The 12,146-nt window shown below is 53.0% G+C and overlaps 1 protein-coding gene across 1 annotated transcript in view; it reads left to right on the forward strand.

Moving 5' to 3' along the window:
• The window catches only part of myo16 (myosin XVI), a 1,091,439-nt gene that overhangs the window by 892,886 nt on the left and 186,407 nt on the right, over positions 1–12,146 (forward strand). The window contains exon 27 of the mRNA XM_070891428.1: positions 370–472. Within this exon, the coding sequence (XP_070747529.1) occupies positions 370–472 (103 nt within the window). The remainder of the gene's footprint in view (positions 1–369; positions 473–12,146) is intronic.

A 12,146-nucleotide genomic window follows, 5' to 3' on the forward strand; every position in this document is an offset into this window, starting at 1 on the left:
CATCCATTTTGGGGCCTAAGCCAATTTAACCCCCTAGATGCTTAGGAATTTTGAGGCCTACAAACTTAGAGAAATGTATTTGCTTCAATATCTGTCATCTTTAAGTCATGGTTTACCAGCTAACTGCAAATAAATCATAATATGGGATTGTCAATCGATATAAACTGCAGTGGTTCTGATATCCTATTACAACCTCTGATAGTTTGGATTTCCTTTTTTTATCACAGTGATATTCAATAAAAGACTCTCGACATGTGTCTTGTATGGCTCTCAAGATAGCTTCATAGAGAAGGATTTCTGAGCATCGTCCAAACAAAGGAATAAAAGATCATAATTATTTTTGTTTTCTATATCCTGTTTTCTGTGCAGATACAGGAATCTGGCTGATATAATACTGGGGGACAGGAAGAAGCTTTCTGCACAAGAGAAGTGCCGCCTCATCCTCCAGCAATGTAGATTGCAGGGCTGGCAGGTCAGTGACTGTAAAAGTGTGATCTATGCTTGTTTGTGGTGACTGTATTATGACCAGCGTGACAGTGAGGCAGAATGACATGTGTGTGCCATTAAATAAATTGAAATAGAAAACCTATTACTCTGAAAACATGAATCCAACATTTTGCTTATATTGACTCTGCTGCTGATGAACTCATATGAACTTGCAGGGGAGGATAACGAAAAAAAGGGACGCTTATGTCATATACCAATGACTAAATATTATAGAATCTTTAGAGGGATATAGAAAGTTAAGAGGCAAAATTAAAAAGGATATTAGGAATGCTAAGAGAGAGCATGAAAAATTCTTGGCTAGTAAAATTAAGGAAAACCCCAAGATGTTCTATAAATATATTAAGAGTAAGAGGGTAACTAAAGGAAGGGTAGGGCTTATTAGAGACCATGAGGGTAATCTTTGTGTGGAGGCGGAAGATGTTGGTAGGTTTCTTAATGAATACTTTGCACCTGTTTTCACAAAGGAAAGGGGCAATTCAGATACTGCTATCGAGGAGGAGTGTGATATTCTGGATTAAATAAATATAGTGAGAGAGGAAGCATTAAGGGGTTTAGCAGCTTTGAAAGTAGATAAGTCCCCAGGCCCGGATGAAATACATCCCAGGCTGTTGAACGAAGTAAAAGAGGAAATAGCAGAGGCCTTGACCATCATTTTACAGTCCTCTTTGGATCTGGGCATGGTGCCGGAGGATTGGAGAACTGCTAATGTTGTACCCTTGTTTAAGAAGGGAGAAAGGGATAGGCTGAGTAATTACAGACCTAACCTCAGTGGTGGGAAAATGATTGGAAAAAATCCTGAAGGACAGGATAAATCTATATTTGGAAAGGCAAGGATTAATTAGGGACAATCAGCACGGATTTGTTAAGGGAAGATCGTGTTTGACTAACCTGATTGAACTTTTTGAGGAGGTAACCAAGAAGGTCGATGAGGGCAGTGCGTATGATGTAGTGTATATGGACTTTAACAAAGCTTTTGATAAGGTCCCACATGGTAGACTGGTGATGAAGGTTAAAGCCCATGGGATATAGGGCAAAGTGGAAAATTGGATCCAAAATTGGCTTGGAAGTAGGAAGCAAATCGTAATGGTTGATGGATGTTTTTTGTGACTGGAAGGATGTTTCCAGTGGGGTTCCGCAGGGCTCAGTACTGGGTCCCCTGCTTTTTGTGGTATATATAAACAATTTAGATTTGAATATAGGGAGTATGATTAAGAAGTTTGCAGACAACACTAAAATTGGCTTTGTGGTTGATAATGAAGAGGAAAGTCATAAGCTGAAGGAGAACATAAGAACATAAGAACATAAGAATTAGGAACAGGAGTAGGCCATCTAGCCCCTTGAGCCTGCTCCGCATTTCAAGAAGATCATGGCTGATCTGGCCATGGACTCAGCTCCACTTACCCGTCCGCTCCCCATAACCCTTAATTCCCTTATTGGTTAAAAATCTATCTGTGATTTGAATAGATTCAATGAGCTAGTCTCAACTGCTTCCTTGGGCAGAGAATTCCACAGATTCATAACCCTCTGGGAGAAGAAATTCCTTCTCAACTCGGTTTTAAATTGGCTCCCCCATATTTTGAGGCAGTGCCCCCTAGTTCTAGTCTCCCCAACCTGTGGAAACAATCTCTCTGCCTCTATCTTGTCTATCCCTTTCATTATTTTAAATGTTTTTATAAGATCACCCCTCATCCTTCTGAACTCCAACGAGTAAAGACCCAGTCTACTCAATCTATCATCATAAGGTAACCCCCTCATCTCCGGAATCAGCCGAGTGAATCGTCTCTGTACCCCCTCCAAGGCTGGTATATCCTTCCTAAAGTAAGGTGACCAAAACTGCTCGCAGTACTCCAGGTGCGGCCTCACCAATACCCTGTACAGTTGCAGCAGGACCTCCCTGCTTTTGTACTCCATCCCTCTCGCAATGAAGGCCAACATTCCATTCGCCTTCCTGATTATCTGCTGCACCTGCAAACTAACTTTTTGGGATTCATGCACAAGGACCCCCAGGTCCCTCTGCACCGCAGCATGTTGTAAATTCTCCCAATTCAAATAATATTCCCTTTTACTGTTTTTTTTCCCAAGGTGGATGACCTCACATTTTCCGACATTGTATTCCATCTGCCAAACCTTAGCCCATTCGCTTAATCTATCTAAATCTCTTTGCCGCCTCTCTGTGTCCTCGACACAACCCGCTTTCCCACTAATCTTTGGGTCATCTGCAAATTTTGTTACACTACACTCGGTCCCCTCTTCCAGGTCATCTATGTATATTGTAAACAGTTGTGGTCCCAGCACCGATCCCTGTGGTGCACCACTAACCACCGATTTCCAACTCGAAAAGAACCCATTTATCCCGACTCTCTGCTTTCTGGTAGCTAGCCAATTCTCTATCCATGCTAATACATTTCCTCTGACTCCACATACCTTTATCTTCTGCAGTAACCTTTTGTGTGGCACCTTATCGAATGCCTTTTGGAAATCTAAATACACCACATCCATCGGTACACCTCTATCCACCATGCTCGTTATATCCTCAAAGAATTCCAGTAAATTAGTTAAACATGATTTCCCCTTCATGAATCTATGTTTCGTCTGCTTGATTGCCCTATTCCTATCTAGATGTCCCGCTATTTCTTTCTTTATGATAGCTTCAAGCATTTTCCTCACTACAGATGTTAAACTAACCGGCCTATAGTTACCTGCCTTTTGTCTGCCCCCTTTTTTAAACAGAGGCATTACATTAGCTGCTTTCCAATCTGCTGGTACCTCCCCAGAGTCCAGAGAATTTTGGTAGATTATAACGAATGCATCTGCTATAACTTCCGCCATCTCTTTTAATACCCCGGGATGCATTTCATCAGGACCAGGGGACTTGTCTACCTTGAGTCCCATTAGCCTGTCCATCACCTCCTTCGTGATAGTGATTGTCTCAAGGTCCTCCTTTCCCACATTCCCGTGACCAGCAATTTTTGGCATGGTTTTTGTGTCTTCCACTGTGAAGACCGAAGCCAAATAATTGTTTAAGGTCTCAGCCATTTCCACATTTCCCATTATTAAATTCCCCTTCTCATCTTCTAAGGGACCAACATTTACTTTAGTCACTCTCTTCCGTTTTATACATCGGTATCAATCTACTGGTCAGGTGGGCAGAGCAGTGGCAAATGGAATTTAATTCAGAGAAGTGTGAGGTAATGCACTTTGGGAGGGCTAATAAGGAAAGGGTGTACACATTAAGCGGTAGGCCACTTAATAATATAGATGAACAAAGGGACTTTGGAGTGCTTGTCCACAGAACTATTTTTGGGAGAAAATTAAAACATTAAATCATTAAATCGTGTCCCCCCGATCTGGGGGGCGCACCATACATTTCCAAGGCCCTTTTTTTGTGTTTTTTGGGGATTTTTTTGTTTATTTTTTAAAGTTTTTTTTTGGGCACTAAAATCATATTTTTCCTCCCAGTGCCCCCTATAAAAGGGGAGGGGGACACTAAAAACACCGGCAATTAAAACAAATTAGACTTTAAAACATAAAATCAAATTAAAATTTGGTTGCCGGGTGTGATGATGCACTCCAGTCCCTCCGGCGCCCACCTCTCGCGGAAGGCCGCGAGCGTACCAGTGGACACCGCGTGCTCCATCTCCAAGGACACTCTGGCGCGGATGTACGCGCGGAAGAGAGGCAGGCAGTCAGGCTGAACGACCCCCTCGACCGCCCGCTGCCTGGACCGGCTGATGGCACCCTTGGCTGTGCCCAGGAGCAGTCCTACGAGGAGGCCCTCGGACCTACCCGCTCCCCTCTGCACAGGGTGCCCAAAGATCAGGAGTGTGGGACTGAAGTGCAGCCAGAATTTGAGGAGCAGCCCCTTTAAATAATAAAACAGGGGCTGCAACCTCGTGCATTCGGTAAAAACATGGAACACCGACTCTTCCAGACCACAGAAATTGCAGGCGGCCTGGGAGCCCGTGAACCGGCTTAAAAATTTATTGCACGGCACTGCTCCGTGCACCACCCTCCAGGCCAAGTCCCCGATAAATACTGGGAGGACTCCCGCGTAGAGTGCCCTCCATCGGGGACCCCCGCCTCCTCCGGACGGCAAGATGGAACGCCATGGCGTGTCCGGATGGCAGGCAAGGATGGCAAAGTTGAGAGTGTGCAGGAGCAGCCCGTACAGGCAACCCCTCCGCGCGGAACTGAAAGGCACGGAGGGGATTTCCTCGAGGCGGCTCAAGTTGTGAGGCGCCGGCTCCCGAGGGAGGTTCCGGGGTTTGGCGCCGATGAGGAATTCCGTCCGGACGGGGGTCAGTTTGGACGGGATCTCCTCACGTGCTTGAGCCTCCTTGATGCACCTAACGGAGTCAGGGCCCAGAGCTGTTTTTAGCGACTCGATGGCATCGGCCGCACGGCGGACGTTGGCGGAATTTAGGCGCCGCGCCAGCGTGTCTGGCGCCATCCAGCCCGCTCCTCCGCCATCGAGCAGGTCCCTGACCCTGGTCACCTCACCAGCCACAGCCCTCTCGTCCGACCGCCACCTAAAACCTCGGTCGTGGAGGTACGGATTCCCGAGCAGTGGCTCCTGCAGGACAGCCGCCACTCCAGCCGGTGGAGAGCTGCGCTTGGTGGAGACTTTGTTCCAGACCCTGGTGAGTTCCTTGTAAAAGACAGGTAGCTCCTGGAAGGCGGTCCTGACGCCCCCCAAGCTCACAAACAGGAGCTGCGTGTCGTAGTTGAGGCCGTGCTGCTGGCGGAAGAAATATGTCGCCAGAGCACGCCACCTAGGAGGGGGCTCGACGTAAATGTATCTCTGCAGGGTCTGAAGACGGAAAGTCGCGAGCTGGGTGTTGACGCACACCAACGACTGACCGCCCTCCCCAAGCGGGAGACTCAAGACCGCGGCAGAGACCCAGTGCTTCCTGTTGTTCCAGAAGAAGTCCACCAGCTTCTTCTGTATCTTGGTGACAAACGCAGGGGGCGGGGTCAAAGTGACCAGCCGGTACCACAACATGGCGGCCACCAGCTGGTTTATGACTAGCGCTCAACCCCTGGAGGACAGCACTCGGAGCAGTCCTGTCCAGCGCCCTAGGCGAGCGGCGACCTTGGCCTCCAGCTCTTGCCAGTTCGCCGGCCAGGCTTCCTCGTCGGGGCTAAGGTAGACTCCCAGATCAAGGAGATGGGTCGTGCTACAGGCAAAAGGCCTGAGCTCCTCCGGCAGGGAGTCCACCTGCCACTGACCCACCAGGAGTCTGGAACATTTCTCCCAGTTGATCCTGGTGGAGGATGCGGCTGAGTAAATCTCCTGGCACTCACGCATCCTCTGCAGGTCAGCGGGATCCTCTACCGCGAGGAGCACGTCATCGGCGTAAGCCGAGAGGACGACCTCCACGCCCGGCCCTTGCAGAGCCAATCCCATCAACCCCGTCCGCAGGAGGCGCAGGAAAGACTCCACACAGATGGCATATAACTGGCCGGACATGGGGCATCCCTGGCGCACCCCTCTCCCAAAGCGAAGGGGCGCCGTCAAGGACCCGTTAACCTTTATCAGACACTCCGCGGCGGCGTGCAAAAGTTGGATCCGGGCGACGAAATGCGCCCGAACCCGAAAGTGCGCAGAGTTCCGAACAGATAGTCGTGATCCACCCTGTCGAACGCCTTCTCTTGGTCGAGAGATAGGAAGGCGACCGACAGACCAGCCTCCTGGGAATGATGGATGAGGTCCCGGACCAGATGAATGTTATCGTGGATTGTCCGGCCCGTGAGCGTGTAGGACTGGTCGGGGTGGATCATGTGGTCCAGCACGGCGCCAAGGCGAGCAGACATCGCCCTGGCGAAGATTTTGTAGTCCGTGCTGAGGAGGGAGACCAGGCGCCAGTTCTTAAGAAGGCGGAGATCGCCCTTCTTCGGCAGCAGGACGATGACGGCCCTGCGCCAAGAGTGGAGCATCTCCCCGGTCGCCAGACTTTCCCCCAGGACCCATGCGTAGTCGCCCCCCAGGACATCCCAGAACGCCCTGTGGAACTCCATGGTCAGCCCGTCCAGCCCCGAGGCTTTTCCCCTCGAGAGCCGGTTGAGGGCGCCGGTCAGCTCCGCCAGGCTTAGCGGAGCTTCCAGATTTTCGCCGCCCTCTGGGCCGACCTTCGGCAGGTCCTCCCACAAAACTCTACGCGCTTTCTCGCTGGACGGCTCCGGAGAGAACAGAGCCCCGTAATATTCATGGGCCCTGTTGTTGACGCCCTCCGGATCCAAGACGAGAGAGCCGTCGTCGGCCAGCAGCGTCAAGAGCTGCTTACGGACACTCTGTCTTTTTTCCAGCGAGTAGAAGAAGGGGGAGCCGCGGTCCAGATCCCGCAGGAATCAGATCCACGACCTCACGAATGCGCCTCAGGACCCGACGAGCTGCAGGTCCTTCAGCGCGGCCTTCTTCGCTTCGTACACCATCCGCAGGGCCGGGTCCTCGACGACTTGATCGAGACGGGACTCCAAGTTGAGCACCTCTTTTTCTAGGTGCCCGACCCTGGCCGCCCGCCTCTTGGTCGACCCCCTCGCGTACTCTTGACAGAAGACGCGGACGTGAGCCTTGCCCACGTCCCACCATAGCCTCAAGGAGGGGAAGCCCCCCTGCTTTCTTCTCCAGTCGGCCCAGAAACGACGGAATGAGTCCTGGAACCGCACGTCCTCCAGCAGCTGGTTGTTAAAATGCCAGTACGCGGACCCCGTCCTCGCGCGGAGCGAAGCGAGCTCCGCCCACACCAGGTGGTGGTCCGAACACGGCACCGGCCGCATGGAGGCCGCCGGGACGCAGGAAACGTACGCCCGAGACACGTAAAGGCGGTCGACTCTAGACCATCCTACTCCAGGCCTCACCCAAGTAAAGGCGCTGGAGTCGGGATGGAGATTTCGCCAGACGTCCACCAAGTCGAAGGACCCGACCTGGTCCCTCAACTTCTCCATCGCCATCATGCTCTGCGGGGCACCGGAGCAGTCCCTCGCCTCGAGGGTGCAATTAAAATACCCCCCGAGAACAATGCAGTCGCCGACGTCGACGGAGCCAAGAAGAGCGGACACCTCTTCGAAGAAGTGCGTTTGCTGCGGTCCGGGCTGAGGGGCGTACACGTTCACGAGATGGAGCGGCACGTCCCCCAGGTGAACTGTGACATAGAAACATAGAAACATAGAAAATAGGTGCAGGAGTAGGCCATTCGGCCCTTCTAGCCTGCACCGCCATTCAATGAGTTCATGGCTGAACATTCAACTTCAGTACCCCATTCCTGCTTTCTCGCCATACCCCTTGATCCCCCTAGCAGTAAGGACCTCATCTAACTCCTTTTTGAATATATTTAGTGAATTGGCCTCAACAACTTTCTGTGGTAGAGAATTCCACAGGTTCACCACTCTCTGGGTGAAGAAGTTCCTCCGCATCTCGGTCCTAAATGGCTTACCCCTTATCCTTAGACTGTGACCCCTGGTTCTGGACTTCCCCAACATTGGGAACATTCTTCCTGCATCTAACCTGTCTAACCCCGTCAGAATTTTATATGTTTCTATGAGGTCCCCTCTCATTCTTCTGAACTCCAGTGAATACAAGCCCAGTTGATCCAGTCTTTCTTGATAGGTCAGTCCCGCCATCCCGGGAATCAGTCTGGTGAACCTTCGCTGCACTCCCTCAATAGCAAGAATGTCCTTCCTCAGGTTAGGAGACCAAAACTGTACACAATACTCCAGGTGTGGCCTCACCAATGCCCTGTACAACTGTAGCAACACCTCCCTGCCCCTGTACTCAAATCCCCTTGCTATGAAGGCCAACATGCCATTTGCTTTCTTAACCGCCTGCTGCACCTGCATGCCAACCTTCAATGACTGATGTACCATGACACCCAGGTCTCTTTGCACCTCCCCTTTTCCTAATCTGTCACCATTCAGATAATAGTCTGTCTCTCTGTTTTTACCACCAAAGTGGATAACCTCACATTTATCCACATTATACTTCATCTGCCATGCATTTGCCCACTCACCTAACCTATCCAAGTCGCTCTGCAGCCTCACAGCATCCTCCTCGCAGCTCACACTGCCACCCAACTTAGTGTCATCCGCAAATTTGGAGATACTACATTTAATCCCCTCATCTAAATCATTAATGTACAGTGTAAACAGCTGGGGCCCCAGCACAGAACCTTGTGGTACCCCACTAGTCACTGCCTGCCATTCTGAAAAGTACCCATTTACTCCTACTCTTTGCTTCCTGTCTGACAACCAGTTCTCAATCCATGTCAGTACACTACCCCCAATCCCATGTGCTCTAACTTTGCACATCAATCTCTTGTGTGGGACCTTGTCGAACGCCTTCTGAAAGTCCAAATATACCACATCAACTGGTTCTCCCTTATCCACTCTACTGGAAACATCCTCAAAAAATTCCAGAAGATTTGTCAAGCATGATTTCCCTTTCACAAATCCATGCTGACTTGGACCTATCATGTCACCTCTTTCCAAATGCACTGCTATGACATCCTTAATAATTGATTCCATCATTTTACCCACTACCGATGTCAGGCTGACTGGTCTATAATTCCCTGTTTTCTCTCTCCCTCCTTTTTTAAAAAGTGGGGTTACATTGGCTACCCTCCACTCCATAGGAACTGATCCAGAGTCAATGGAATGTTGGAAAATGACTGTCAACGCATCCACTATTTCCAAGGCCACCTCCTTAAGTACTCTGGGATGTAGTCCATCAGGCCCTGGGGATTTATCGGCCTTCAATCCCATCAATTTCCCCAACACAATTTCCCGGCTAATAAGGATTTCCCTCAGTTCCTCCTCCTTACTGACGTGCAGCAAGCGGCCTGGCACGGGCTCCTTGACCTCCAAGATCTCCGGCTGAAAATGCAGGGCCAACAAGATGGCCACCCCACAAGAAGTGGTAGTGAGGTGGCTCATGCGGACCTCTCCTTGCCATTCCAGGAGCCACGTGGCTTCGTCTCCCGGAACGGTGTGGGTTTCTTGCAGGAAGCACACCGCATATTTCCTCTCCCGCAGGAGCAAAAAATTGTTAAATCTACGGTGTGCCTCTCTGCCGCCGTTGATGTTGAGGCTGGCTATGGTTATCTTCATGACAAAAGCATAGTGCAACCTCTACTTAACCTATTGTGGGGGGGGAGTGGAGTCGTTTGTTGACCTCCACTCCTTTAGCAGCCCAGTGAGGAACCTTTTGAGCCGGCGCAGCTCAAGGCCTTGCGCCTTTGATAAGGGCCCGCCCGCAGCCATGGTTTTAGCGGCGGCGCGGACGGACGCGACGAGCAGCCCCGGCTTGGACCATCTCTCCAGGGCCAGATTGGCTCGGTTGCAGCAACCCTGGCTCTGGACCAAAAAGTCCCGGAGTTCCTTTGCAGGAATGAGGGGGGACTCAGCGGCGGGCACAAGGAGATCCACCGCCTCACTGGCGATGGACTCGAGATCTTCTCCCTCGTCCCCCACCGAGTCCCCGTTCCCCTCCGGAAGGTCGCCTCCAGCAGCCGGCCCGTCGACCGCACGAGGTACGGCAAACGGCCTGGCCGTTCCATCCGACCCTGGCTCTGCCCCGATCCCACCCCCAGGATCGTCGGCAGAGGAGTCCCCACTGGGCTCTTTTAAAAGCGGTGCTGGATCAGGAAGCGACTGCGGAAGGGGTTCCTCCTCCGCCCCAGGAACCGGGGAACATGGAGAGACCTGGCCAAAGTAATGTTCCAGGTCCTCCAAGTACCTCAGCTCCAAAGTAGGGGGCGAGGGTTGTTGTTCTTCCCCCTCCCCGCCGCCACCCCCGGCCCAGCGTGTGGATGTTCTGTAAAATTATTAGCATTTTCATTTTCTGCCGGGTCGAGCGACTCCCGGGGGAAGTTGGATATTGGCTGGGCGGGCTCAGATTCGGCCTTTTCGGCCCCGCCCGCCTCAGTCCCCGGGACGCTCGACCCGGTGGCAACGCATTCCTCCGCTGGCCCCACGCCCCCCATGACAGGCAGATCTTCCACGCCATCCCCGGGAGGCAGAGGCTGGGCAGCCTTGACTGTCTCACCCTCCCCGGGGACAGACTCCTCTCGCCTACAGCGCAGTTTGGGGGCGCTGGTAGGGGACGCGGAACACGCGGCGGGCACAGACTCCTCCGCAGAGGGATGTTGTTCCCCCTTCGCCTCATTGGAGCGGCGCCTCCTTTTGTTCCTGGGGGTGCGCGGAGGCAGGGAGACCTCCATGTCTGCCAAGGCCTCCCGCTCCACCCCTCCCTTTTTCTTTTCTTGCCCGCGCCAGAGCCCCTCTGTGATATTGGTCAAGGGCTCAGGCACGGGCTCAGGGCACCCCGCGCTCGCCGGTGTCAGGGTTGGGCTGAGCGCGGTGTTCAAGCTGTCTGGCGCACTGAGGGGACCCGCCTCAAGATGTTTCGCCTTCCTCCGCGCCTTCCTTCCGATCGGACACTCTCCCTCCCCCCCGCCGGAGGCCGTGAAAACAAAGGCCCCCGACGATGCCCGCGCACCTACAGCTCCCGGCACGCGGACGCTACTAGGGGGAGGGGTGGCGGCGGCGCCAGCCTTGGCCGCCCTCGGTGGTTTGGCAGCCTTGGAGGCGGGGCAGTTCTTGCGAACGTGCCCCACCTCCCTACAGGCATGGCACTGCATGCCGTCCGACGTACAGGAGACGCGGTAGGCAGTCCCCTCGTGCACCACATTAAATGATCCCTCCGTCGTCTCCTCCCGCGCCAGCCGGACAAAGAGCTGGCGGCGGAAGGAGAACACATGGCGCAGGCTGCTCTCCCTGAGGCCGAGCGGTATGGGGTTGATCCCTGACCTTACCTCCCCCAGTTGGTGTAGGTGAGGGAGGAGGAGCCCAGCGGGAACAAAGGGCGGGACGTTTGAAAAGATGACCCTCTGCGCGGTGGCCTCGAGAGGGTCCACCGGCAGGAACGTCCCGCCCACCGTGAGCCCCTTTTCGAGGGCCAGGGACACCGCTCGCTCCGACCCCAGGAAGAACACAGCCTTCCCAGACATCTTGGAGGCCGCGACAATGGCCAAGGGGCCGACTACCCCAGCCATCGCCCGCACGCACTCCTCAATGCTCATTGTGGGGTGAGTGTAGCTCTTGACCCCGTGTTTTTTTGTTATCAGTCTGAATGGTGGCAGGGCAGCAGGAGGCGCAGGAGGCGCCGTGGATGTGGACGCCGCCTGCGCATATGTCCTAGCTGGCCCTGCCACCGGCGTGGATGGGGTCGCCATCACGGGGTCCCTTTAAGGGCTACACCCACCCCAAAGTCACAGGCCTTCATGGTCTTTAATTGGCCTCGTTGGTGTTTTGAGCAGAGGGAGCTCTTAATGGGGCACACCTCTCCCCTAGTTAACGAATGGGGAAGGGCCTTGCTCCCTCTGCTCAGTTGTCTTAATTGTTTTACAATTTGGAGGAAAGGGCTCTCAGAGAGAGAGGGGAGAGACAGAGAAAGAGAGAAAGAGAGAGGGGGGTGGGAAAGAGGGAACCTGCGAGGGCAGGTCTCCGCTCGCAGCGATGGGTGGGTGTTTCTTGGGGTGCACTCCCCAGATGGCAAAAAACACAGTCTTTGTAGAATGGTCTTCGGGTGGGGGGAGAAGATGTCTTCACCTGGGGTGGCTGGGGCCACCCAGGCACACACTCCC

Source organism: Pristiophorus japonicus, chromosome 10, assembly GCF_044704955.1.
Source record: "Pristiophorus japonicus isolate sPriJap1 chromosome 10, sPriJap1.hap1, whole genome shotgun sequence".
In the NCBI taxonomy this organism is placed as follows: Eukaryota; Metazoa; Chordata; class Chondrichthyes; family Pristiophoridae; genus Pristiophorus; species Pristiophorus japonicus.